The sequence below is a fragment of the Necator americanus genome, chromosome X, assembly GCF_031761385.1.
Source record: "Necator americanus strain Aroian chromosome X, whole genome shotgun sequence".
In the NCBI taxonomy this organism is placed as follows: Eukaryota; Metazoa; Nematoda; class Chromadorea; order Rhabditida; family Ancylostomatidae; genus Necator; species Necator americanus.
Window position 1 is genome coordinate 24,133,876 of NC_087376.1, and position 26,021 is coordinate 24,159,896.

Genomic DNA, 26,021 nt, shown 5'->3' on the forward strand with positions numbered 1-26,021 from the left:
TGGTTACGGGACATTCATGCATCTGTACTCGTCGAGTAACTTGGCAGACTCCAGCGAAGCGTGTAATCTGGTGGTCAGGAAGATGGCCACTTTTTTATTCCTTGGACGGAGACGGCAGCGGACAGTTCGACACCGACCTCGTCGGCTGCACGCTCTAGGCGGCAGTATTGCTCGGTTAAAAGGTGATGTAACAGAGCTGCGCCGGCGTTATGCCTTGACTCAAAAGAGAGCATAGAAGCCCCAGGTACTCTTCTGTTTTTACACTGTTGCGGTGAGAAGATAATAGTGAAACATAAGAGGGACTGCGGAGATGGGGAAGGTTAGCGTGTTTACAAGTAGTGGCCAAGCTTTTGATCGTAGGCCGCTGAAGAGAGCGCCTGCATACGCAACCCAGTTGCGCAATTCGTTGGGGTCGAGGTGGTCCCTATAGGAGCCTAGCAGAGGGGCTGTGACAGCAAATAAAGGAAGAGCGAAAATAAGAGCTGTTGTTACTGAAGCCGGGTCACACAGTTGAGTCGAAGTTCGTCGTGATCTGAAACGAGTATCGTGAGTATCGGTCTCGAAAGTTGAGTAGGGTTTTTGCACTTGCTCCAGCTTCTAACCGCAAACATACCCGACTCTATTCGACTGGTAGCCACGTGGAAAAGAATACCGGATTTAACCAGGGAAAGGTCTTCTTGACTTGGTTCAGCTGCAGTGTTCCCGACGTGGACTATAGAGAGGAAATAATGATAATGGTAAGATGTGGATGCATCGCTATAACCCGAAATTCTCTCTGCCAATGGTTAAACATTTCAAAGACCGGGGTCAGGTATACAAACGCGCAAAAAGACGATCGCCAACCCTCACCTCCAGGGATTCCGAGTGGGAATGATCACATTATTGTTTGAATTTACGGCTCTGACGTTCATTGCAAGCTGCTGACGCTCTCCAAGTCGCATGGAAGGTGATAATCAAGTTCTCTGGGTAAATGCGTGATTTGTTATCCCAATGAATACATCGCTACAGGTCGTGTTGGATCAGCAGGTCTATGACCCGCTCGCATGCACCATTACCCTCGTGATGATGTGGGCCGCTTAGTCTCCCAGGTCCCATTTGAATCTACTTAAACGGCTGCTCGGGCGGTCGCGTAGCACATTGCTGGATTAGCGGGGATGGGGGATTTCGCTTAGCTAAAGCCATGCGTGCGAATTAATTTTGGTTTAAAAGCAAGTATTTGGAACTTGAACAGTGAGAAGGGGGCATGAGCACTTCTGCTGTTTACTGCTACGTAGTACAGCTTCATTAGGCTGTTGTTTCTAGGAATATTTCCTGTACTGTGAGCATAGATATGTATCCAATACCTACTAACATTCGTCCAATGGCTTGCACACAAAATCGTAGGTTACTTTTGGAAAAATGTGTGAAGGTGACACTCTTCTTCTTCCTAGCGTTTGTCCCGCGTTGTTGCAGGGTCCGCTTTTCTGCTTCTTGTCTTCCATTTGGTTCTATCCATTGCATCAGCCGTACACAAACGTGCATCTATCATATCCAGCTTCACACGGTCTAACCAGCGAATCTTTGGCCTCCCACGCGGCCTCACTCCTGGAACGTCGAGCTTCAGAGCGGTTTTGGCAACAGAGTTTTCCTATCGCCGGAAGACGTGATCAAACCATCTCAGTCGCGCCTCCATCTTTTCAGTTATCGGGACGACGCCGATGATGGAGCGTACGGTGTCATTGGATGCTTAGTCTTTTAGCGTTACACCTGTCGTCCACCTCAACATCCGCATCTCCATAGCTCCATAACACTCCTTCCAAGGCTTTCGTCGTTGGCCAGCACTCGCATCTGTAAAGAGCAACAGGACGCACAACCGCCGTGTAGATCTTCGACTTCAGTCGAGCAGAAACTTTCTTGTCGCACAGTACCTCTGTTGCCATTTTCCATTTCATCCATGCCGCATTAACACGTGCTCGTGCTCGACCTTCTTGATCAATGTCGCCTGAAGTCACTTTGGATCCAAGGTACTTGAAACAGTTCACCTTGTTTTCGGTGCCATCGACACGAATTGAACCATCCTCTATCCTTGGTCCGCACTCCATGTACTCAGTTTTTGATGTGTTGAGGCGCAATCCATATTGCTGCAGCTGATCCTTCCAAGACTGTACTTGTTTCTGAAGATCATCTCGAGACTCCGACGCGAGCATGACATCGTCGGCAAAGAGTAGGGTCCACGGATGCTGCTTCTGGATTCCCTTCGTTATGTTCCATGCACAGTATGAACAACAAGGTGAGAGGGATGAACCCTGATGAATCCCTACTTGTACAGGGAATGGCCTGCTTGTTCCAGCAGCACATCGTACAACGCTGGTAGGCTTCGCATAAAGTAGCTTCGTCCACCGCACATATTCTTCTGGTACTCTATGTGACCTCCATAACATCCATAACAGCTCATGTGGGACACGGTCGAAAGCTTTCTCGAGATCGAGAAAAGCAAGATGCACACTGCGGTTCTTCTCTCGATGTTTCTCCAGGAGGATTCGGACAGCATGGATAGCATCTATAGTGCGGCACCGGAATCGTCGTACTACCTCCTCACTTAGCTAGCCTGTAGCCTTGGCCCAAGGACCGGGCTACTAGCCGGACACGGGGCTACTTTGTGGTATGGTTGAACCTGCCGAGACGAAGTCTCGCCACCATAGCTGCCCGACGGCCAGGGCCACCACTGCGCCGCTTTGAGGCGTGAAGTAGGATTTGCAGCGGACACAGCAGCAGTGTGAAGGTGACACTGTTGGTCAGAAAATGACGTAGTGAAATGTGACAGAGTGGGGTTGAGTTTGACAGGAACTTTACTTACCTTCGCAAATTTCAGCCTGCGCAGTCCACTAATCCGTTGATAAGGTGCTTCCTTGCTACATCCAAAAATCATTTGCTCCTAGTCATCCATTCAATCTCGCTCTAAGAGTTACATTTTTTCTTGCGTTTCTTTCTTGTCTGTCTTTTCAAAAATATGTGAACTCGAGTAGTGCATTACTTTTAAAAATAGATACTCAATGGCTGTCTATTCTCCTATGTACAAACATGTTCTTTGCGGTATATAACGATTCGAGGATGAAACAAATTGAATTGAAGAGACGTAGGAAGTTTACAAATATATTGCTCGAGAATTTCTGGGAGAAACTTATTTTAAGTGACCATCACATTGTATCTGGAAAATTTTACGAGAACTGATAAATACATGAATTAGTATTTCAATTCCAACGTTAAACACTAAGCCGTACTATTTATGAAAATTCTTAAAAACTAATAATGAGAATTTAGATTAATGAAAACAGACGTTGAAGAAGGATCTCAGAGGTTCATGAGTTCATGAGTTTTTGTTTAGATTTGAGCAGAAATGCTCAAGGAAACTCCTTAGCATAGCAATTAGTTCAGTTGGTTTTCAGCAAAGGCATCCTTTTTCAACATTTCAGTGAGCAATCATATAAGCTAGGTTATATTGCTGACTATGCTCATATGCTAGCTTTAGAAGGAATTTTTACTTTATAGTACTAGGTTTTTGAATGTAGAGATCTGCTCGGAAGTACAGTAGGAAGGATAACAAAGAATAAAGTAGTTTAGATTCAAAGAAAGCATACAACTGCCTCAGCAGTCAGAAATAGTGGGAACATTCTCTTAAGCGTTGATAGAGCGTGAAAATTTTCTTCTTTCGACAAGTTCTGAACTAATGCTCGCAACCACAGGCTCTCACACGTGTGATGGAGACGCAGGTATAGTCGGATCAAAACGACATGAATCACGAATGTAGTTGCGGTGCATTTGCGTACGCGCTCGAAACGGCATGGTTGAGGTAGCTGTTTGAACCGAAGTGGGACCGTCGAAAACTCCAGCGATGGGTGTTGCCAGCAAGGGTTTCACTACGGTCCTAACCGCTATGCTCTACCGAAGTGCCTCGAGAGAAGCCGCGTGTGCAATTGCGTAAGTGCTTCATGTCGGTATGACTGAACTATACAGCAGAGCTAGCAACGAGTCAGCCTGCCGCGACGCGACCGCCCGCGCAGCCGCTTAAAGGCATCACCCCACGAATCTGGGGTGGTACGGATTTCAGGTGGAGTATGTCGTTTATGGCATAGCAGATTATGGAGAGAGGGGTGATTCCGTCCATTTCTTCCTTCTTGCCGTAAAAAAAAACGGCCCGGAAGATGCGCCGCGTGCAGAAAGCTGGTGCGCTCCAATCGAACTCCTTGTAGAAAATAGCGCGCCGGAACGCTCAAAGCCGTATCTTCCGAGCCGTTTTTTACGGCAATTAGGAAGAAATGAGCGGAATCACAACCTCTCCATAATCTACTGTATACGAATACTCCACCTGAAATCCGTACCACCTCAGATTCGTGGAGTGATGCCTTTAAAGACGTCCGCTCATTAATGCGTGCGTTACTGTGACTGCTGAACTGTCAGATAGAGGAGCGGCATCACAAATAGGCTCGCGAGTAGTATCAGAGAATTGGGCTCACGCTATTTCCTCGGTACTACCGAGCGCTCGAAACCCGTCGTGGATCCATGTGGGACTTCGCTGAGGTACACGTAACCGTTTTTTCTAACGATGCACTCCCTTATCGGCGACCTCCAACGGAGTGGGTTTCTGAAAGGTGGTCAGGGAACATTTGCGACCCAGTCAGTGTCATTGCTGAGCTGATGGAATTTGATTTCTGCTCGATTAGAGCGTCATATGGATGAGGGGAATTGCTACTGGGTATCCTACGAAGACCACGGGAGTTCGCAGAGAGTAAAGCCCAGGACTGCACGCACTAATACTCAGGAACTCGACGATGTCGTCAGACTACGAAGAGTCGTCCGAAAGGCGCACATGCTTGTTTTTAATGCAAGATTCTGCGGCGACTTTCGGGAAGTCCGTAAGGTACTTGATGAAGACATAACTACTAGAGTTCGACGAACCACCCAGGGAAGTTATCTGCATGTAGTTTGAGATAACATATTGTAGGAATTCTTCCAATGGACTCCGTTTCTAGTCGTAATGCTATGTTTCAGCAGTAAGACTGTACTTCAAGATGAATATACTATAGATTTTGCACTCTCTTGTCTATCGGTTTCGACGGTATCACTGACATGATTCAAGGCTAAGCGGATGATTCTCTGGTACCTTACATTGTCCACGTTTTTTCTCTCGTCGTTCTTCGTCGCGTATGCTTGGATTACTCTGAAACGAAAGGATTACCAGGTCCATTTGATTCATATTTTTAACGTTAAAAATTTCCTACCTCTGAATTTTAGGTTCTGTTCTCGGTACTTTCGTTTATCGCTGGCTTAATACTGCTCTGGTTTGGTAGAAGGATTGCAAACGCCTTTTACAACTGGAGAATATCCCGAAAACGCCAGGTGCTTAGTTCTTTATTTGTTATGTTTCCTTTCCAACTTGATTTGTCTTGTGAACTTTAATGTTTTCTTCTACTCATTGTTGTGAAACAGACACATAAAGCCAGACGGCGTTATCAATGCCTAGGCAGGCCAAGAATTGGTAGGATCAGGGTGCGCTCTTGTAGTCTTCCACTTTGTGATTGTGCTAGAGATCTTTTTCACTTGTTTTTTTTTTGGATTTTTAATTTCCTGACAAATTTGTCTGACGTTAATCAGTCCGCTTGGGATGTGCCACCATGTTCACTTCAACTCAGAATCGTTCGAGGTTTACGAACGTGTAACTATAGCCTATACAATAACTTGCGAGGGCTAGCCGATGTGTCAAGTCAGTGTTTTTATCCTCCCAGACAAGACTGGTACAAATTTATCGACCCCGGAGGTAGGAAAGGCTTGGTGAGCACTAGGGCGGAATCTAACCTACGATCGATCGTGCAGGTAACGGGACCTCTAACCGGTACACTACACCCACCCTATATAGAAATTTCCTGAAAGAAGAAACTAATTCATTCCACCTTCTGTTTGTTCGTGAGACCAAGGTTTCTCTTCAAGAATACCACAGTTCCTGAAGTAAAAAAAAACAACTAGGCACAGATAAACAGTTAGTAGTGAACGAGGCGGAGTACTTTTTATCACCCCGAGATGGATGTTAAAGGTATCACCACGAATCTAGAGTGGTACGGGTTCCAGGGGGTAATGCCTACATGAGGTCGTGGATTGTGATGAAGAGGGTGATTTCATTTCATCTCTCCCTGTACCAGTGTAAACGGACTTTTTTATTGTTGTTCTTTCTTATGATGGCTTCTCTTGCAATGTGCAACCATTGCACCCCACCCCTCTCCTGGCGGGAGGGCGCAAGGGTGGCGCGCTTCAATAGAGGACGTCGTAAGAAATAGTGTTCCGGGGTCGTCCGTTTACACTGATGCAGGGTAAAATGAACGGAATCATTCTCTTCCCCACAACCTACGACCCCGGATAGGCATTGCCCACGTGAAACCCGTACCACCGCAGATTCGTGGGGTGATGCCTTTGAGTGCATGTAAAGAGAGTCCCGGCGGAATTTCGAGCATGCCTCGGTCATGCTTCATCAGAGCAATTAGCGATGGTGCGTATCCTAAAGAGATTCACTTTCGTTGACACCTAAATAGCTGACTCTGCTTACCTACCGCTAAGCATGCGCTGCATCATCGGCTAGGATGTAATTCACTAAAAATATGAGATGTGAAATATGAGATAAGGATGTACGTAATAGCTTCAAATTACGTATATAAAAATTTTCGTTAAAACGGAACATTGCAGCTTTCAAAAGTAAGGGTAATGAGAATTGTCGTTATCCTGTAACTCCCAAGATTTTTTGTAGCCTAATTTATTTCCGGACAGAGGGACCTTCTGTATCCCTGACTTCTTGGAACTTGCAAGAAGAAAAAGAGTTCAAATTTGATAAGATTTTCATACTTTCTGAAGGTAATATAAAGACAGACTCACTCCCTTTCTTTGTTAGAGCACCATACAAAATACCATGTACTTCTATCAAACTCTATTATTCTTTGACTTATTCGATACTTTCGACAGCTCATACCACTCTTCTTTACACATTTCCTTGTAACTGCGCAGTTTTCTGCGTCTCTGTTGCTAGAAGAACATCTAAGACGGTTGTGTGCGTCTTCATGAACGATTGGAGCGTGAACTCGTCGAGTGTTCGACTACGGAGAGGGAGGTGATTCCGTTCATTTCTTCCTAATTGCCGTAAAAAACGGCTCGGAAGATACGTTTTTTTTTGCCGTACGGCTTGGAAGATACGTTTTTTTTTGCCGTACGGCTCGGAAGATACGTTTTTTTTGCCGTTTTTTACGGCAATTAGGAAGAAATGAACAGAATCACCCCCCTCTCCGTAGTCTCCCATCCCGTATACGAATACTCCACCTGAAATCTGCACCACCTCAGATTCGTGGGGTGATGCCTTTAAAAACACCGAACACTACATAACAACATCGGAATATTTGCAAAACGCTGATATCCTGATGATGTGATTAAAGGCATCACCCCACGAATCTGAGGTGGTGCAGATTTCAGGTGGAGTATTCGTATACGGAATGGGAGACTACGGAGAGGGAGGTGATTCCGTCCATTTCTTGCTAATTGCCGTAAAAAATGGCCCGGAAGAGGCGGCGCCGCACAAGACTGGCGCGCTCCAATCGAACCTCTTGTACAAAATGGTGCGCCAAAACGAATGAAACCGTATCTTTCGGGCCGTTTTTTACGGCAATTAGGAAGAAATGGGCGGAATCACCCCCCTCCCCGTAGTCTCCCATCCTGTATACGAATACTCCACCTGAAATCTGCACCACCACAGATTCGTGGGGTGATGCCTTTAAGAATTTGCTCTGTGTGGAAGTGTAAGAAGAGTTCTCGTGGAAGTTCGGTGTCAGTTCTGATTTTGTTGCCAACTAAGGGAATTTCCACTAAAATCGCTTTCTTATTTCTTGATGCCATTGTTGCAATTGAAGTATTTGTTTTCGCGCTTATATTATACGTTATCATATTTTTAAACAAAATATCATGATATATAACGGATTTATTCTGTCACGTGCGTGCGTACGTACGTGCGTGCATACGTGCTTGCGTGCGCGAGCGTGTGTGTATGTGTGTGTGTGTGTCACGAAATTCAAAAAGGGGGGTGTGATGGGTCCACCGGCATCGGATTGGTGCGCCGGCACTAGATAGCTATAATATGGGGAGTGCGACGGGTCCACCGGCGTCGGATTGGTGCGCAATAACTTCGTGTGCATGACGCAAACGCGAGGTGGTTGCAGCCGTTTCATAGCCGTGACCACAGGGCGCTTTGCTTTTCACCTTTATGATTCCTCCGCGTGCCTATTTCCTTCTTCCTTCGCCTCTAGTTCGTGGCATGCCGTTTTCAGAAAGTGGAAACACGCATGTAAACGGCTGCTTAAATAGTAGCAAGATGTTTATGTGATCTGACGTGGAACGTTATCGTTATCAGTAGGATGATCTCTTTCACGTCATTTTATGCCAGAACATCATTCTTTGATAACTGTTTGTAGAAAACAGGAGGAAAACCCATATTTAGCGCGATACTTTTAAATTTTGTCTGTAATATATTGATAACGAGTGTTTGAAGCTGAAGTTCGAATGTTCTCCTAATGTAGAAATGACGCGTTTAGAAAGAAGACTATGAAATCTTTCGCTTTTAGTTTTAATTTTCGTTGATCAGTGAAGGCGAGCGAAGCAAACACCACAGAAAGTCTGAAGTGCAGCTTTAGCCGGACGCTCAGACTGGTTTGATAAACACGAGAAAGTGCAAATATCACAAAGTGCTCAGATACTTCTCATGTCAAAGGTATCACCCACGAATCTGACGTGCTATGGATTTCCGATGGACAAACTCTATACGGAGTCGTAGATTGCGGGATCAACTGTGGTTCCACTGATCTCTCCTTAATCGTTGTAAGAAGGCGGCGCGAAAGACTTCTTTTTCCACCACCATTTCAGCTGCGTCGCTCGACTTTTGTACGCACGCCGCATCCTGCTGCCCAGTTGTCGAAAAGCTCATGAGTTCTCCTCGATTGCCTATTCGGGTGAAACCAATGAATAGGTTGTGGAGAAGACCACGAAGTATACGCATAGGAGCATTCTAACGTTTCTCGTAGTAACTAAAACGGCTCCCACGCCGTTTTTTTTAGGACGATTAAGAAGAGATGAGCGCAACCACCCTTGATCCCGCAATCTGCAACTGCATCTCTATCTTTTGCCTTGGATTCCCCATCACGTCAAATTGGTGGCATGCTGCCTTTAAGTGAGGCAACTAAAAAAAGGTGAATATGAAAAAAAAAACAATGCCAGAAGTTATGTAGTTGCAGTGGAATATTGTAATCTGTTGAACCTAAAAACCTAAAATCAAGTAAACCAAGCATTATCACTGTTTCCGCACGTATTCCGATACTATTAAGTACAAAAGCTGGTGTTCTAATTCGTTACCTTTGCGAATTTAAAAGAAAGGCCTGTCAGCAAAAAATATGATATGCGCTTAGTGATATTAACTCTTAATTTCCAGTCGTAGTCGGCAGGGTCTAGATGTAAGTGGTAGCTTCTATCTTCGAGAAAAACGTGGTTCGTATAAGCATCCATATTGGTCCAAAGATCATCAAAAAGGTGGGTTAGGGTACGACCGTAATATTGTAGTTAGCAACTATTTCAATTTCAAAATATTACATATGAAGAATTAATAACTAAAAGGGATGTTTTCAAGAGAAAGGACGCCGTGAAGGTTGAGATATGCAGTTTTCCAACCTTGTCAGTTTTATTCACCTGATCATTTGTTTAGATCCATAAACCATCATATAGTCTACCTTTTTTTTACAGAATAACGAACCGACCAAAAAAATCACTAAGCGTGTTCGGCATTAGCCGTTGAACCTCTGCTGTATCTAGATATTCTGATAATATTAATGCAATATCATTGCAGTAAAGAAGCACCACATCAGCTGTCCTCAGTTGTATTGCTACTGTGATGGGTGTGATATAAAAGAGGCAGCATGCCAACTAACGTCAGTGTATGTTTGTAGTGAGTGAATTCATTCTCCGTAAACTTCTCAAAGTTCACTCCGCTCACCGGTATACATTCAGTGCCTATTTACTTCGACATTGAATTCGGACCAAGAGTTATAGATGCGATAGACGGAGCCGGTGCTCTGACCCCCTTCATTTTTGAACGGTTGGAGAAGGGACCTCCTTCACATTTAAACGGTTGGCGAAATTACCCCCTTCACTTTTGGACGGTGGGCGAAAGGACTCCCTTCACCTGAGGAGGATCCCGCTTCTCCCTATCGCACCTATTCCAAGAGTTTTATTGTTGATAAATACTTATCAACAATAAATACTTACCACTTAACCACCCTATATTGACACATCACCCTACAAATCCTTTTGGTGCATAGGTTAAATTAATTGACGTTTCGTCTCTATAGAGGCCAGGACATTTCAAGGGCTGAAGAATAACTCAAGGGATCGAAATTTCCAGAAACGCGAGAAATCATAAAAACCCTTAAAACTTTGTGCAATAAACGCGCACAGACATTGTCTTTACAAAGGTCAAACATGTCTGCAAATTTCTGCAGGAAACCAATCAAATATAGCGCCTACACTCCGTCCTGAAAGAGGGATATATTGAGAAATTCAACAGCAAAAATGAACATTTTGAAATCTCTAAAGCTTTGATGATGAACTCTACCTTCAAATCCAAACAAAATCTATAATTGCGAATGGTTTTCCATCGGTTACACTGACGAAAGAAGAAAAACACTTCTTACAAACTAAAGATCTCTATATTTGCAATTCAAATGTTCGCGGAGAAATTCAAAATCCGGACATTTTAGCAAGACTATATCACTATCACAATCTTTTACTAAACATTGAATCCGGGGTATGCTACAGAAATGGGCTGGTAAACCTCAAGCATTTCTCTTCGTCGTTTTGAGTGCAGGCACGATCAGCAATTTGCGGGTGATCAAACACGTATGACACACGGTCTAACTTTACCTCACAACGGCAGGAAGCACAAATTCTACATAAAGTGTTCGAACTTGATGGATTAAGGATCAGTTCGGATAGTGCACAAAATGACAAAACTACATACGACGACTTCAGAGAGTATTCGAAAACAATTTCGTTTGAAAATGGCTACGCAACCACACCGTTTCCGTTGCGGAACAGTATTGTTCACCTTTCCGACAGTTAAGCCACTGCGCATCGCAGACTTGCATCTGGGTACCATCAGCTGACCAAAAAAAAAACAGTTCTTAAAGAATGATATTGGAGAGTCTTTAATGAATATCTTGAAAAGACATTATTGAAAAACCTGGAGTCTTAACAGAAGACGCCTCCTGCATTTGTTACGTGCCACATTCTGGAGAGTGGAAACAAAATAAACCAGACCATACCGAATTATCTTCGACGTTTCATCCGAAGAGAAAGGGAATATTTCCCTCAACAACGTCATGGAAACTGTTGAATCGTTCCTAAGCAGAATCCACGACATTCTGATTTCAAGCCAACTTTCCAAAATTATAGACTTGTGCATAGACGTAGCATCCACTCAAATATGCCTTCAAAATTCACACGAGGATTTGCAAATTCTTATGACTGGAAAACAACACAACCACTTGTGAAAGAAAACATTTTGCGCCATCGATTCAAAATTTCACCATTCGGAATAACGGCATCTCCGAGCATTTTTAACATGGTAGTTTTGACTTTCCTCTATATGAAATTAATTATGACACCGAAAAAGATGAGCCTCTCAGTAGAGGCAAAGTTCTTTAAAAAAACAACCTACGGAACAAGACGACGAGTCAACTTATTTTCTTCAGGAATAGTAGCATCATTATTAAGTGAGCTTAAATCGCTAGTGTGAGAAATATGTTCGAGTGGTATAGGGTGGAAAGACAGCATATCGGGGGTTTTACGCAACAAATGGTACGCGTTTTTACGACAGATTAACGTGCCCCGTCGTTGTTCAACTCAGCGGATTGCTCGTAACAATTCTTCTAGACAGTCTTGTTCTGGGTCTTTGCTGGAGTAAGGTTGCTGTAGCACTATGCACATATCAAATGTATGAGGGAAATAATTAGGTCACACAATTACTTAGCAGCTAGACTACACTTGCGCTCAGAAAGACCTTTTAAACAAAACCGAAACTGGAACTAATGAGTACTGTATTAGCTTTGCGTTCACCATCCAAAGTAGTAGAAGTCTCAAAGCATACGGTTACAGAGGTGGACATAATCAATGACAGTGTGATTGCTCTAGCATGGATAAAATTTTCATATGAACTTCCTAATTTTGTTACTAATCAGGCGGAGACGGTTGCAAAAATGCAGCGGCTTATGACATCTAGTGGTTTGACAGTCAATTTTTCTCATGCACTTATGCATAAAATTCGCGCAGGCGCTGGAACACGCAGTGTATCATCATACCGATTATGATCACTTATGGTGACCTCACTGCGACTCGAGTAGTTACGGACGTGGTCCGCTTATAGTAGCTGTTGATTGATATGTGTAACATAGAGTTTGCCTTCGTTGCTCACGAGTGGTCGTCTGGTTGTAGCAACAAACATTCACTGAACAACCTGTTCATTCATCGGAACGATATGGGCCAAGATCCCAAAAGTCTCCGCACCTCTAAACATTTTGTTGTATACCCCGGGAACGAACCTGAGGCGCCCGGGTGGCAGTCGAGCATTCTGTCACTGAATTGCCTGTTTATTCATTCGGAAGGTTACGGGCGAAGATCCCAAGAATCTCAGCACCCCTACACAGAGTGTAAGAGCAATCCATATATACGACCACGACTGAATTCGACTGATTTACGACGTTGACTTGCTGACAACAGAAACTGCAGTTGCGATTAATGCCCTATGCATGTGCAAGTTACATAAAAGTTAATGCAAAACTATACAGAACGGCAATGTGGAAGTGGTGGCCTCTCCGCCGTCCATAGCAATCGATTCATCAGGAGTGTCGGCCTGATGAAGGTTTTGCGAACGTTGTCAACAGTTCCTAAATTTCCGGTCAAATGTGCGCAAAGATGTAATGCGAAAAGAGGCCTGAACATCATATACAACGTATAATGCTACGCTGTATCAGAATTTGAATGTGCAAAAAGAAATTTTTGCTGCTAATTTAGCATTGAGCGGAAAATCTATTGCAGCAGAAAAATATAAAAATATCTGTTATAGTTAAGCTGTCAACAGAATCTCAAAATTAAAAGTTTCAGAGACAGCTTCAGAATAATTCGATTTGAATCAAGAATTCAAAACGTCTTTTTTCTTTTGAAAAATGACATGAGGAATCCAATACACATCCCAAAAGATTCTAATATGGCTCGATTAATCATATAAAACGTTCACATCAGAAGCGCTGCCAGAAAACATACTTTAGTAAGAGAAAAGTATTGGACTGTATAACCATTGCGGACAGTAAGTAAAGTAATTGGGAAGTGTATTACTTGCAAAAAAACTTCATGGTCTACCATTTGGAGCGCTTGCAATCCCATCACTTCCAATAGACCGAGTAGTAGTGAAAGAGGGATTGCTAATGGTTGTATTTTACATTTCCGTTTGAATTTCAAATGAGTTAAAGAATGTACATATGTCTGTACACCTGCCTAACAACAATAGCAACCGACTTAGAAGTAACTGGAAATCTATCAACTGGAGCATTTTTTAAAGGCATCTACCCCCGAATCTGAGGTGGTACGGATTTCAGGTGGAGTATTCGTAAGCGGCGTAGTAGATTATGGAGAGGAGGGTGATTTCGTCCATTTCTTCCTAATTGCCGCAAAAAATGGCCCGGAAGATGCGGCGTGTGCACACGGCTGGCGCGCTCCAATCGAACTCGTTGTAGAAAATAGCGCGCCGGAACGCTCGAAGCCATATCTTCCGGGCCGTTTTTTACGGCAATTAGGAAGAAATGGACGGAATCATCCCTCTCTCCATAATCTACGATCCCGTACACGAATACTCCACCTGAAATCCGTACCACCTCAGATTCCTGGGGTCATGCCTCATAGCAGTTTTCTCCTTATATCGTGGAGGAGTTTCGCAACTTGGACAGTTTGTGCAGTCAGTTTCAAACTAGGTCGTCAAGTCATCGACAGTGATTTCAAGAGTGGTGACCTCAGCAGAAGCGCAGTAATGACCTGTCCCGCTGAATGAAAGGTTTTTTTCCTGGATTTTTAATCCTCCAGCTTCGCTGAGGGTGGAAAAGGCTAGAAGATTCCATGAAAAGGAGCTTTCAAAAAGTCGCAGGAAGAAAAAGTTCTTATTTGAAGAGATGATGTCAATAATGGCGCGAATTGAAGCTATCATAAACACTAGACCAACTCCAAAGTTCACTGGAACTGATAAAGGATAAAGTGGAAGAAGAGTCTGGCGTCAATCAAGCCGCTTGGTATGCGTCACTACGTTCACTACAATTCAGAATCGTTTGAGGTTCGCGAACCTGTAGCTAGCCTATACAGTGAGTTGCGGGGGTTAGGCCATGTGCCAGGTCAGTGTTTTTATCTTTCGAGACAAGTCTGGTACCATTCTATTATCCAGAGATAGATGAAAGGCTTGGTTTACACTAGGGCGGATTTTAACTCCCGATCGACTGTAGCTGCAGCGGAACCCCTTGCCTGCTGCCCTGCAGCGCCCCCTGGAACTGATATTAATGAGACTTTTCTATGACTTTTCTACTTCCTTCATGGGAATCTGGAATTCTCAATTCCAAATGTTGTTACAGACGGAGATCATGGTGATGACGATGATCTTAGGAAGCGCTCGAATTCTCAGAAATAGCGTCAAAGAAGTTTCGTGATATTTTGAGTACACAACACTTAACAGCAGTGATACTTAAGAGATAAGGAAAAATGTATCTCAAGCAACCAAGACATAAAAAGGATATGATCCCAAAAGTGGGAGGAATTTTTTTTTGTGGGACAAGAATTGATTCCACGTTGCAGCTAGACATATGGCAGAGTTGATGAGATTATTCAAAGCAGTGGTAGGTAAATTTGGACTATAAAACTACTCATGACAAGTGAATGAATATTACAAAGACAGCTAAACAAAGTTTACTCGCAGGGAATTTCTTCTGATATTACAATTATAGTATAAATAATTTAACAGTGCACAAAGAACATTCTCTTAACGATGTGAGGATTCCATCAACATCTTTTAACGAGCTGCGAGATTCGCTGACTTCTCGAGGAGCTGAGCAGTTCCCTACTATCTCAATCAGAGGCGCGAGATGTATCAAAATCTTTTAACGAAGTGCGCAACACACCGCATCAACACGCAGAGACGGGTGACTCACTCACTCCTTTAAATGGCAACACAAGAGAATGCGTGGGAGCAGCGCCATCATTGTGCACGCACCGCATCCACGCGCGAACGGTCAAAAACCAATGAGGCCTTCTCGGCAGCTTGACTTATTTGGCTTAAAAGGCGAGCGTATGTTGTGACCTAACGCGGCTTATCCGCATTTTGCCGAGATAAGTCTTCATTGGACATATTTGAGCCCATCCTGTTCGACACCTAAAGCATCTTCACCTAAAGCTCTGAAGCTCTCAGAATCTGTTCATCTGCCAATGTTCCATATTCTTCGAAACTTTACGTCTCACCTGAAATGCTTGTCGATGCCAAGTTTCCCAAAGTCTTCCTCAACCACTTCCGTCCAGAACTTTCTTTTGCGTTCGGATGGCCTCCTCCAGTCTTGGTCTGGGAGCATCTTCAAGGCGACTTGGACAAGACGATCATATGGTCTCCCTAGAATCTGACCAAGAAAGGGAAGACGGTTTTCTGCGACTACTTTACAGCGAGGGGGGAAGATGTTGGTGTTTTCCTCGCGTTGTCGGTCGATACACCATATCCACTTCTGGATAAATCTTCATTATGACACAGCATTGCCCAAAATTAGCTAAGCATTCGTCTAAACAGCTTCCTTTCCACGCAAGCGGCAAAAGCGCTGTCCAGATCCCTACAACGTGATAGGCCAAATTGCGAATAGGTGGACAGCTTAACTTTGTTGACGATGGGGTCCACCACAAGCACTAGAACTCTCTCTTAGCTGCCGTCGTTTTTCAGCATGCAACCTAAATAACAGAACTCGTCTACAAGTTCCATTGGTTGTCCGTTCATCTGATTCCTGCTGAGGGTCTCGCGCAGACCCACATCTGCTTACATTCATCGGGGCGGAGTCGTGAACCACAGGGTGCAGCTAATTTCGATACAAGATCGACGACATGTCACAAATTCGCGCTGTTTTAAGCGAATGTCACTACATCATCGGCGTACTCGACATCGACCAAGGGACGTGCAGATGGTGCTAATCGGCAAGACTGTTCTCAACTGTTTTTCGCATGATATCATCGACGGCAATGTTGAACAAGAAAGGTCTCGCAGCAACCCCTTTTCTTACGCAAGTTTTCACTTCGAACGATGGAGTAAATCCAGCTGGAGAACAGCAGCAGTTGTTCTTCTATTCATGCCTTCGATTACGCGAATGAACTTTCCTTGAACACCACTGGCGTGAAGGGAGTTGTAAAGACGGCTTCGGTGAGGAGGGTAGAAAGTGACTTTGAAGCCTAGACTATCATGCCATTATTAATAACTCACCAGAGAGAGGGGCTTTCTCAAGAAGAAAATCCTGCTTGGGGGTTGTCAAAGGAAATTCAACGATTTCGAGACCGAGTATCATTCTCCCACCTTTTGCAGTGGTTTTTATGTGCATGGAGGAAGTGGGAACTGAACTTATGAATGAAATTTTATGGCAATATTTGCTTCTGTTTTTATTTTTCATTTCATTATGTTAATACGGTTGTGTAAAGTCGACATAAAAATTGTCCTCAGTAGTTGTTATCCTTTACATCTCAGAATTTCGTATACTTTGCGTTTTCAGGGGCTTGATGTTTTGGTCGCACGAAAAAATAGTTTATTGGAAGCAGTGAAGGAGACAGAAACTTTCAAGGTAATTGCATACAGTGGGTATTCTCAGTTTTTTTTTCTAAATCAGAAATAGAGTTTTATACACACTAGAATCTTTGAAATCAACCGAAATTCCCCTTAAAGTATTGAGTTCTGATAGCAAGGCAGGTGTGCAGTTTTACATGTAGGATGTTATCATTTGTGTTGGTTCATATGAGGGTCACAGACTTAAGTACCACGCTGATTCTATTAGTCTTAGCTTTCACGCTCGCATTTGATATCATTTTAATATGAGTTAGCAAATCACTGAAGACTGAGGACTTCGCCAACTTGCGTCCCTTCTGGCACTAGTGTGGTTTTTCCTCGGTCACTGCCGGTGCGTAGAAGTAATGTTGATGAAATTCTTGCCTGAAAATTGATGAATCTGGAAGTGTATGGAAATCTACTGGTCAATAGTATAGCTGTTTTGCAGTGGTTTAGTATGTTCATGATTTAAAGTTGTGAATTCGTCCAATATTGGCAGGTTTAGCGCTTGGTAAGAGGTTCCACTGCGACTCAGGGTCGATAATTCGCAACCGGTCTAGAGCAAATCAAGTTTTCCATAAATAAATCGGGCCGCCAAATTGGTGCCGGTCTTTGTAAAGAGGACAAAAATACTGATTTGCTATATCGGCTTGACCTTGCAAGTCACTATTTTTGTATACGCGTTCGTATACATCAAACGATTCTGAGTTGAAATTATCTCGTTGGCGCATCTCAGCAGATTGATTAACTCCAAAATTTTTATCCTTATTCTCCTCTTGATTCACCAAATATAAGCATAAGCGTATATCACATGTCCTTCGGTTGTTTATCGATTTGCATAGCAGGAGCCAGTAATACTTCCATTTGTCTGGATCACGGACCAAAGTTTTCCGGTAGTTTTCCCGCCCTCGAGAAATAAGAAGAGCATCATATTTTTATTTGAAGGAATTTTCTGATGTTCTTTTGACCTGCTCAGCAATTTCCATGCTGTAGGTCATCTTCCACACTGAACCTAAGCTTAAGGCTCTAGTCCAAGTCATTATTAAAAGGCATCACATGTCTGGGTCCCTTATTTTTACTTTTGTTGGCAAATTCGGCGGCAGCATCTTTCTTCGACTGTTGTGGAAAACCTAGATTATAAACACGAGTACAAATTAATAGTATACTTCTCCTTTTTCGATTGTGTAAAGCGGGTTATCCTTACGCCCTTTAGATGACGCGTTTGATGAGGCTAACCGCATTTTCTCCTTGATTGCGATGCGCCCGGGTCTGAGACTGCCTAGATCACACCAAGATAAATGGCGTATGGAAAAAGGGGGTTGGATATCTTAGATTTGTTCACCACATTTTCATTCACTACATCTCGAACTCTTTCTAAGGCTAGTCGTAGTCATGTCGGCTTCGGTGCGGTATCAAATGCGCAACTCGAAATTTGATAATTCACCAGTTTTAGTGTCATGTGACCTCTCAGACAGTCCAGTGTTTGAGGTGATGTGACAGAATGCATGCTGGATAGACAAGCATACTTTTCTCCGCACTAACCATCTCTGCCATGGCCACTCTGACGCACCCAATTCGAACTGTATATGGAGAGTGACAATTTAAAGAGAATTGTGGTGGGAACTTCGACTGTGCCAGTGCTGCACCTGCACTAACAGCGCGAAAAAGGTCACGGAGCATAACTTAATAGCTGAGTCGGTCGGGGCTATAACACCTAAGCAGCAGTGTTAGAGGATCCACGACATGTAGATTGAAGCTACTAATTAAAAAGGAAGAGAGAGCTGGAATTACTGCTGTTTTAACTTTACCAAATCTTTTAACAAGGGAAAATTGTAGTTGTGGGGGCCACTCAATGGCGTCCTTCTAGACGATCTGTCTTACTTTTCCTCTTAATAACTTTAGCTTATATGTCATAGATCTCTATAAGATTAATGCTTAGGTCTTAGGACCCCGATTGATTTAGTTATTTATTTCAAAAACAAGGACACCACTGAGTGGCCATCAATAACTACGTTTTACTCCGAACAAGCTTACGAGAAATAACTAACCAAGTCATATCATGTGTTACTTCTCATGCACTCATACTTCTCATCATGTCTTAAGAAAAAAAAAATGGAAAATGAATTCCATAACAGTCCACTATCACTAAGCATGCATGCAACAACTTTTATTCACACATTTTTGATTTGTATTCGCAGGTTGGCTTAAGGAGGGCCGTTGGGTTAGCCCTTATGAAGGCTGTTCACATTCGTCTGCTTCGCGACTTTAACTGGTCTTCCGCAGTTGGAGCAAAGTCGCCCCTTCCACAGCAATCCACGATCAGCGAGCCATTCGCCGAATTCCTCCGTCGACTTCAATGCAAGGTTCGACCAAGTGGTAATCAGTAATCTGAGTGAAGTCACGGAAAATTACCAAGTTAGAGGCACCCGTTAAGCAAATGGAATGATTTAACGATGAGAACGGTCAGCGTGTTCCATGGACGTCTTTGCGCCTGTTGTGCTCCATTGCCTTTTTAGCGCTGTGAGTGCTGGTACAGTACTGGCACAGTCGAAGTTCCCGCCACGATTCTCTTCAAGTAGTCACCCCGAATACAGCAGGAAAGCAGCTCGATTTGGGTGTGTCACAGTGCCCCTCCTCCCGCAACTATTCAGCTTTGTTACAGGTGATCCCCAACCTGCAAGGAACATTAAAAACACCTTGCGACCTGTTTGATCAAAAGCCGTTCCTAGCAGTCGTTTGCCAGACTTACCATCTACAGAGTCGGAAAAGTCGATACCTTCTCAATTTAAAAAGACTCTGTCAGACGACAAATCTCCGCTAGACGACATTTTGACGACCTTTGCCACTTCCACGCCATCATGATTTGAAACGTTTAGAATAATGATTAAGTTAGTAGTCAAAAAGCAGCCTTATAGTTAGATTTCCATCCGATAGATTGTGGAGAGATTGGCAGGCTTCAACGAAAACAAATTTCTGAAATATTAACCAATACAATCACTTAACATTCTCATGTGTAACTCATCCGAAGCCTGTGAACGGATAAGGAATAGTTCGCGTATACGAACTTATATTTGGAGACCCTACATTTCGTTCTATGGACGGCAGTCGTTAAATCTACATCATGTCTTTGTACCAGCATAAGAGTTAAACGTTGGCATTTGATTTCATATCGCAGGTTGCCAAAGAAATACTGGAGAAGTATGATCACGAAACGGTTAAATCTTCGTCCCAACCTTCGAGCCAATCAACTGAGAAGCGGTCTGCTGGAAATCAACTTGGTATATAAAGCTATTTTTGAAGTTAGTCCCTTCTGATGCCTTTCTGTAGGGCAACTTTTTCACCCAGACCAATCGGGTACTCTGACGCATATGGACAAAGACTTGCTAGACTTCCCTTCCGTCAAAAAGCTCACGAGGAGTTTCGAGAGCATTCCAACGGTTGAGGTAGTCTCATCGCGTTATCTTACTATGTTTTTTAATCTCAAATATTGTGAGCTATCAGCTGTTGCCATTATTTAGACTCATCGTTCGAAGCTAGTGAATGCTGTGTTAGAGTTTATAATTATGTTCCTGCTTAATTATATTGTTAAACTAATTAGTTGATGTCGTACCACTTTTCTTCTTTAGACAAAGACCATGAGAACTCTAGCCGTACGTTCCGAACTCAAACCCATCCGCCCTTTCCAAAGGGAAAGCACTAGTATGGTTGATAAAATTGTGGACTATTTTTTCGGGGACGGACCCAGTCAGAGGTTACATCATTTGCATCTGATCCCGTATTCATTTTTGTCTTCATTTTCTGCATCAGATTTGCTTTGATATGTTCAAATTGTCACGGACATAATGGTATGGCTGTTCCTGCCGAGTACGACTATCTCGCCTTCGTGTGCTTTATTTGCGGGTATTTTAATCCAGCCAAGAAATTCAGGTACCTTTCGGTTGAACATGTCATAAATCTTATATCGCATTATCTCGTTGATTTCATCCATGGCGTGCTTCATTCACAGATTTTTTGTCGAAGGTTATTTGTCGTCGGATGGATTTCAGAGCAGCTACAATAGAAAAGCCTATTGTTAATTGTGCACAAATTCTTTCTTTGGAAAAATTTATTTTGCTCTGTGACTTAGACTGCAAATTTGTTTGCTATGAAGGATTATAGCCGTGGCCGTGGGAGTGCCGTTGTTTTCCAAATTTCAGTATTGTTCTTCTTAAATTCAGCTGGGGAGCGAGATTGTCGCGATCCTTTATTCTTACCATAGGTTAGGCGAGTTAGCCTTCGTCAGAGCTTGGAAGGATGAAGTCTACCGAGATTTATACGGTCAAACGTCCTATCATCCATATCCGGGAATCGGTGCGACAAGGCTGCTTCCCACGTTTTTTTTCCCTTGGATAATTAGGGAAAAGCATGATCGCGCTCATACCCTTGGACTACACTCCTGTTCCTATCTATTCGTGGAGAGATTCCTACAAATTCAATTTTCTGCTATGCTGCCTTTAGCTTGAAAGCCTCCTTCTGTTGTGCAGAAGAAAACTGATTGATTTGGTCGCGCTCCTATCGTCACTGGTCAAAATTTTGATTGCCGTATTTATTTGCCATGCTTCTATCTTATTAACACTACGTAATACGTATGTTCCTCGCAGCGTGAAAGTGATAATGCACTGCAGCTCACACTTTAGTTATGAACTCCAAGTAATTATCTGTATCAAGTATTTTGATCTTGTTTGTTACAATTACAATAGCAGAGCCGCATTGTTAAATGAAGGTCTTTACCCTGTTCTTCGGGAGTTCGCAGCAGTAGCAGCGGTTATGTTCCAGTAAAACTGTCGAGATGAGTGGCTAGCGAGGGTTACCCCTCGTTCTCAACTAAAAGCTCCACTTTGAGCGCTGTCGTTGGCGTTCAATAAGCTTCATGTCGTTTTGACCCGACCATACTTGGCTCACTGTCAGTGCGACTAACGGTAGCAGACAAAAATCGACTTTGAACAGAAACGAATCTCAAAGGTATACATTGTAAAAATAGCCGGATTTCTAGGGAGAAAATATATTGCTCTTGAATACATTTGATTTTGCACTTGTTTAATATGTATAGTATTCATTACGGGAGTTGGGGTCCTGATTGAACCAAACCCAAAGATAGTACAAACATTTGGCAAGGGTTTTGAGGAAGCTGACCTACTCCAGGCTTTTTGATTACTTTGCTTCACGTGTTAAATAGTAATCATGATGTTTCGTGTCCATTCACTTCATTTAATCTGATGATTTTGTATTTAATGTTATTGTATAATTGAATGTTCTAATGTTATTTTCTTTAGACCAGATCACTTTCCATCCACGCCTGTTCCAACAATTTCTAGAGTCTCAAAACCAGCTGTGAAATCAGTGAGTTATCTAATCTTCAATTCATTCATTTTATTCCAAAACCACACATTTCCTGCTCAACCCCTGTTTTTTTTTCGCTTTTCTATTGACTCTGGTAGTTTTCAGTTACGAAAACCTCAAAATCCATTCTTAATCGTTCACACAACTTCACATTTTTGCGAAGGAATTCTAAAGATGGTCAAGATTTTTAAACATTTCAAAAATCCTAAACGCCACTTCACTTATGTTGAATCCTCTTTAATAAAGGAGTATCCGCGCTTATTAGGCTGTGTTTTAATGTTGATCATAGATGCGTTAGCCAGAGGTGGTGCCCCGACCCTCTTCACTTTTGGACAGTTGGGGAAGAAACCACTTTCACTTTTGGGCGGTTCGCGAAGGGATCCTCATCACTTGAACTGCACCCCATGAGCTAGAGCCGCTTCACCTGAGAAGGGTCCTGTTTCTCCCTACCGCACCTATGATGTTGACAATGCGATTTGCTGGTTTGGCTCCCTTTGCATTTTTGGTCTGGGTTTATCTTGTAGACGATGTGAGGTAGGTTTGAAACTGGTTAAGAGCTGTTGTTTTCTTTTACGAATACACATAAGCGTGAAGAGCGTGAAGACTCCATTTCCTTGCACCGTGAATTATAAATCTGATCGAGTTTTCTTTTTGCACTGCTGCTTAGAGCGTGATGGTTCACTTGTTTTGGGCGGAGCATAATGCTACTTACTTATTTGCTTATTGGGATTGTATTGGCTCTTTGTAGCTTTGATACACGTGGAAACTTCAGTTTTTGTTGCACTTTTTATGTTTTTGCTATTTTTTGCGTGCATGTAATCAAGTAATAAAGCATTGTCCTGTGCAAGAAGCTAACACTGACATCATTCAAACAGTAGATTTTGGATCTTCCAGAAACAGGATTTTTGACATTTTGTGCATGCCACTCTGACCACTATCTCCCGGAGGATCTATCAATATCTTCCGATCGAACTACTATCGAAATGTCACTACCGACTTCGAAATAAAATTGTAACTGAACTATCCAGGAGCACAACGTGAAGAATAGAGCTACTAATATCTACTTTTTGGGTTTTCTTTTTTAACTTACGGTAGTGCCAAAATTTTATATCTAAATACCATCTCTACAACACTGAGCTGTATTATTTGTTCAACATGTAAACCAGTAGACTGTTTGAGATCCGGTGTAATCTACCTGATGTCTCGCACGAACTGTGATGACGAGTATGTTGGTGAAACGGCACGCCAGCTATATGTCCCCATTAAAGAGCACGTGGATGGAAAGGATAGGTTACGAGAATGGACACCTCTAGGAACACCACAGAACACAAAAATACGATGGAGCCGATTTTGAAATCAGGATCCAAATCTTAGCGCACCAGCAGAATCCACAACGTTGGCTCAAAAATTGCTGGAGGCATTTTGGATCCAAACCAAAAACCCTAAAATGAACAGCAGTGACGAATGTCTGTCGATAATGCAGTAACTCGCACCGTATTTGGGATGGTTCCTCTGATTCAAATGGGACATTCGAACCATTCGCTTTCGTGATCGATCAGTCAGCGGTTCTTGCTAGGCGTCTCTGATCCAAGGTGAGCACTCAGTGTAGTCGCTAAGTTGGTGATTCAAAAAGTAGGCATGGAGTCTATCTGTTTAATTGTGGAGAGGTTTGGTCGTTTCAGTTGTGAATTGAATCGCCCATTTCAGGATTTGAAGAAGGCGTTAGCAAATAAAATTATTTAACAACCTCGTTTACAGCTCATCAGAAATCAATACGACATTTAAGGGCATCACCAGACGAATCTGGGGTGGTATAGCTTTCAGGTGGGTTATGCCTATACGGGATCGTAGATTGTGGGAAAAAGAGTGATTCCGTCCATTTCTTCCTAATTGCCGTTAAAAACGACCCGTAGGATGCGGCGCGTGCACAAGGCTGGTGCGCTCCAACAGAACTCGTAGTAGAAAATAGCGCCCGGAACGCCCGAAGCCGCATCTTCTGGGCCGTTTTTTACGGCGATTAGGAAGAAATGAGCGGAGTCCTACCCGTTCTTGCAATCTGGAACCCGTATAGTCTTTGACCATCGGAAATCTATATCACGTTAGATTCGTGGGGTGATACCTTTAACTATGCCGAGGTTCATTGAAAGTCAAACTTTTCAATATCCTTTTCTAATTTTATTAGGATAAAGAAGACGCATAAAAACGATGGGTAGGTGAGATCTACATCTTCGTCCAAAGTGAATATCATTAGGTCGAGTCATATATAGCTTCCGCCCATGTACATGGTACATAGTGTTATTGTTTACGCGTACATCGGATACGAGGGAACAATGCATAACTGATTTTTGTTATCGTTACGAAGGCAGAACTCCGGTTAGTTCTTAAACAGCAGTCTAGTTTAATGACATTTGATAATAAGTAATATAATATAATCAATGTAGTCGATAAACCGATCACCACTTCCATGACAAAGATATAGCCTATGCTCTTCATTGAAATTACCAGTTTTTGCGTTGGGCACACATTTTTTTTTACTGACGAGATGCATATGAAAGTACTCAGTTAAGTGGGCAGTGGGAGATTAACCTATTTAGGAGTATACGTTTTAATTACAGGTTGCCCAAACGATTTCTTCGATTTCCTCAGTTGACCGGACTGACGAAACAAAGGAAGAATACTAGAAGGTGAAAAGCTTTACGTTTCCTCTGTTATTAGAGGACGGCTTCAAATTTGCGAGATTTGCTGTGGATTCTAATTGGTATTTCTTAAGATGCTCAAGTTTCAGTTTTCAAGAAAATCCATTAACTGTGTAATGTCGTCAAAAATGATAGGTATAGTGACATTAAGGGAATATTAGCTGAGTAGTGTGTGGTGTTCCCGCTCCGTGCCCCACATTTGGCCGTTGACCTCATTCTGCGGCGAGACACCCCTTTGAGCCCATACCCCTATGCCAGTGAACACGGTTTGAATTGTGCTTTGGGACCGACTCTGACTTCTAATTACGCAGTCTCTCGGGTTTTCGTGCGTACAGGGTTTTCGTCATGAACCACTTTACACCTCAAGTGATGAACGTCTTAAAAACGCCGAGTCGTCTTTGGAGAGCGAAGTAGAAGGCATGTCTTCTACCTTCTCGCTCATGTAAAATGCGAACAGCCCGTGGGGTAGCCGATCGAGTTTCTATACCGTGTCAACTTAATTACGCCACGCGAAATTGTGGAATGGTGAAAGCTAAGCGTCGCTTGTTTTCCGGTGGTGGCATACGGCTCCGTGTCTTATAAATTGTCGACGTTCACCTTCAGAACCCCACCCGACCAGTCAACATCCCCGGCGAATAGTCGCCATTCTTTAATCTGGAAAATCGCTTTGTACACGTCTTCTAGGGAATGGTACCGTAATTGTGGACTGAGTTGACGTGGGCCTCACTTGCTTTCAAGCCTGAATATTGGTAGAGGAGGTGATGAAGGTGAGTCTGGATAGGGTGATAATTGTGTGTCATACTAGCACGTAAGAAGCAAACTGGTCTATGACAGTGATTGTGGTGAAATTCCAGAGGGTGCACTTCCCGCATCCGTTTAAAAATAACACGTATGAAATATAGGCGGGAAATACGGGGTCATCGGGGAACGGTCAAGAGGTACCCGTATGATGTACCGCCGCGTATCCAGGAGGCTAATGAGCGTCGTTAATTGCACCGCGCGTCTCCTGATACCGTCATAAT

The 26,021-nt window shown here is 43.1% G+C and overlaps 2 protein-coding genes across 4 annotated transcripts in view; one reads left to right on the plus strand and one right to left on the minus strand.

Annotated features, from left to right (window-relative positions):
- RB195_025212 (uncharacterized protein) overlaps positions 1–24,984 on the plus strand; it is a gene marked incomplete at both ends in the record, with an annotated part of 30,126 nt that extends 5,142 nt beyond the window's left edge. The window contains 9 exons of one of the 3 annotated variants that reach the window (XM_013446165.2): positions 5,117–5,218; positions 5,272–5,376; positions 16,875–16,943; positions 20,100–20,202; positions 20,252–20,367; positions 20,551–20,675; positions 20,732–20,851; positions 22,237–22,303; positions 24,919–24,984. In XM_013446165.2, the coding sequence (XP_013301619.2) occupies positions 5,117–5,218; positions 5,272–5,376; positions 16,875–16,943; positions 20,100–20,202; positions 20,252–20,367; positions 20,551–20,675; positions 20,732–20,851; positions 22,237–22,303; positions 24,919–24,984 (873 nt within the window). Of the gene's footprint in view, positions 1–5,116; positions 5,219–5,271; positions 5,377–16,874; positions 16,944–20,099; positions 20,203–20,251; positions 20,368–20,550; positions 20,676–20,731; positions 20,852–22,236; positions 22,304–22,408; positions 22,712–24,918 lie in introns of those variants that run through there. The other 2 variants (XM_064213254.1, XM_064213253.1) reach the window with 2 other exon arrangements.
- RB195_025213 (uncharacterized protein) lies at positions 1,716–2,420 on the minus strand (the record flags this gene model as incomplete). The annotated part of the gene is made up of 1 exon (XM_064213255.1): positions 1,716–2,420. One exon carries the CDS (start codon positions 2,418–2,420, stop codon positions 1,716–1,718), a length of 705 nt encoding a protein of 234 aa, XP_064069136.1.
- Positions 24,985–26,021: the final 1,037 nt, after the last annotated feature.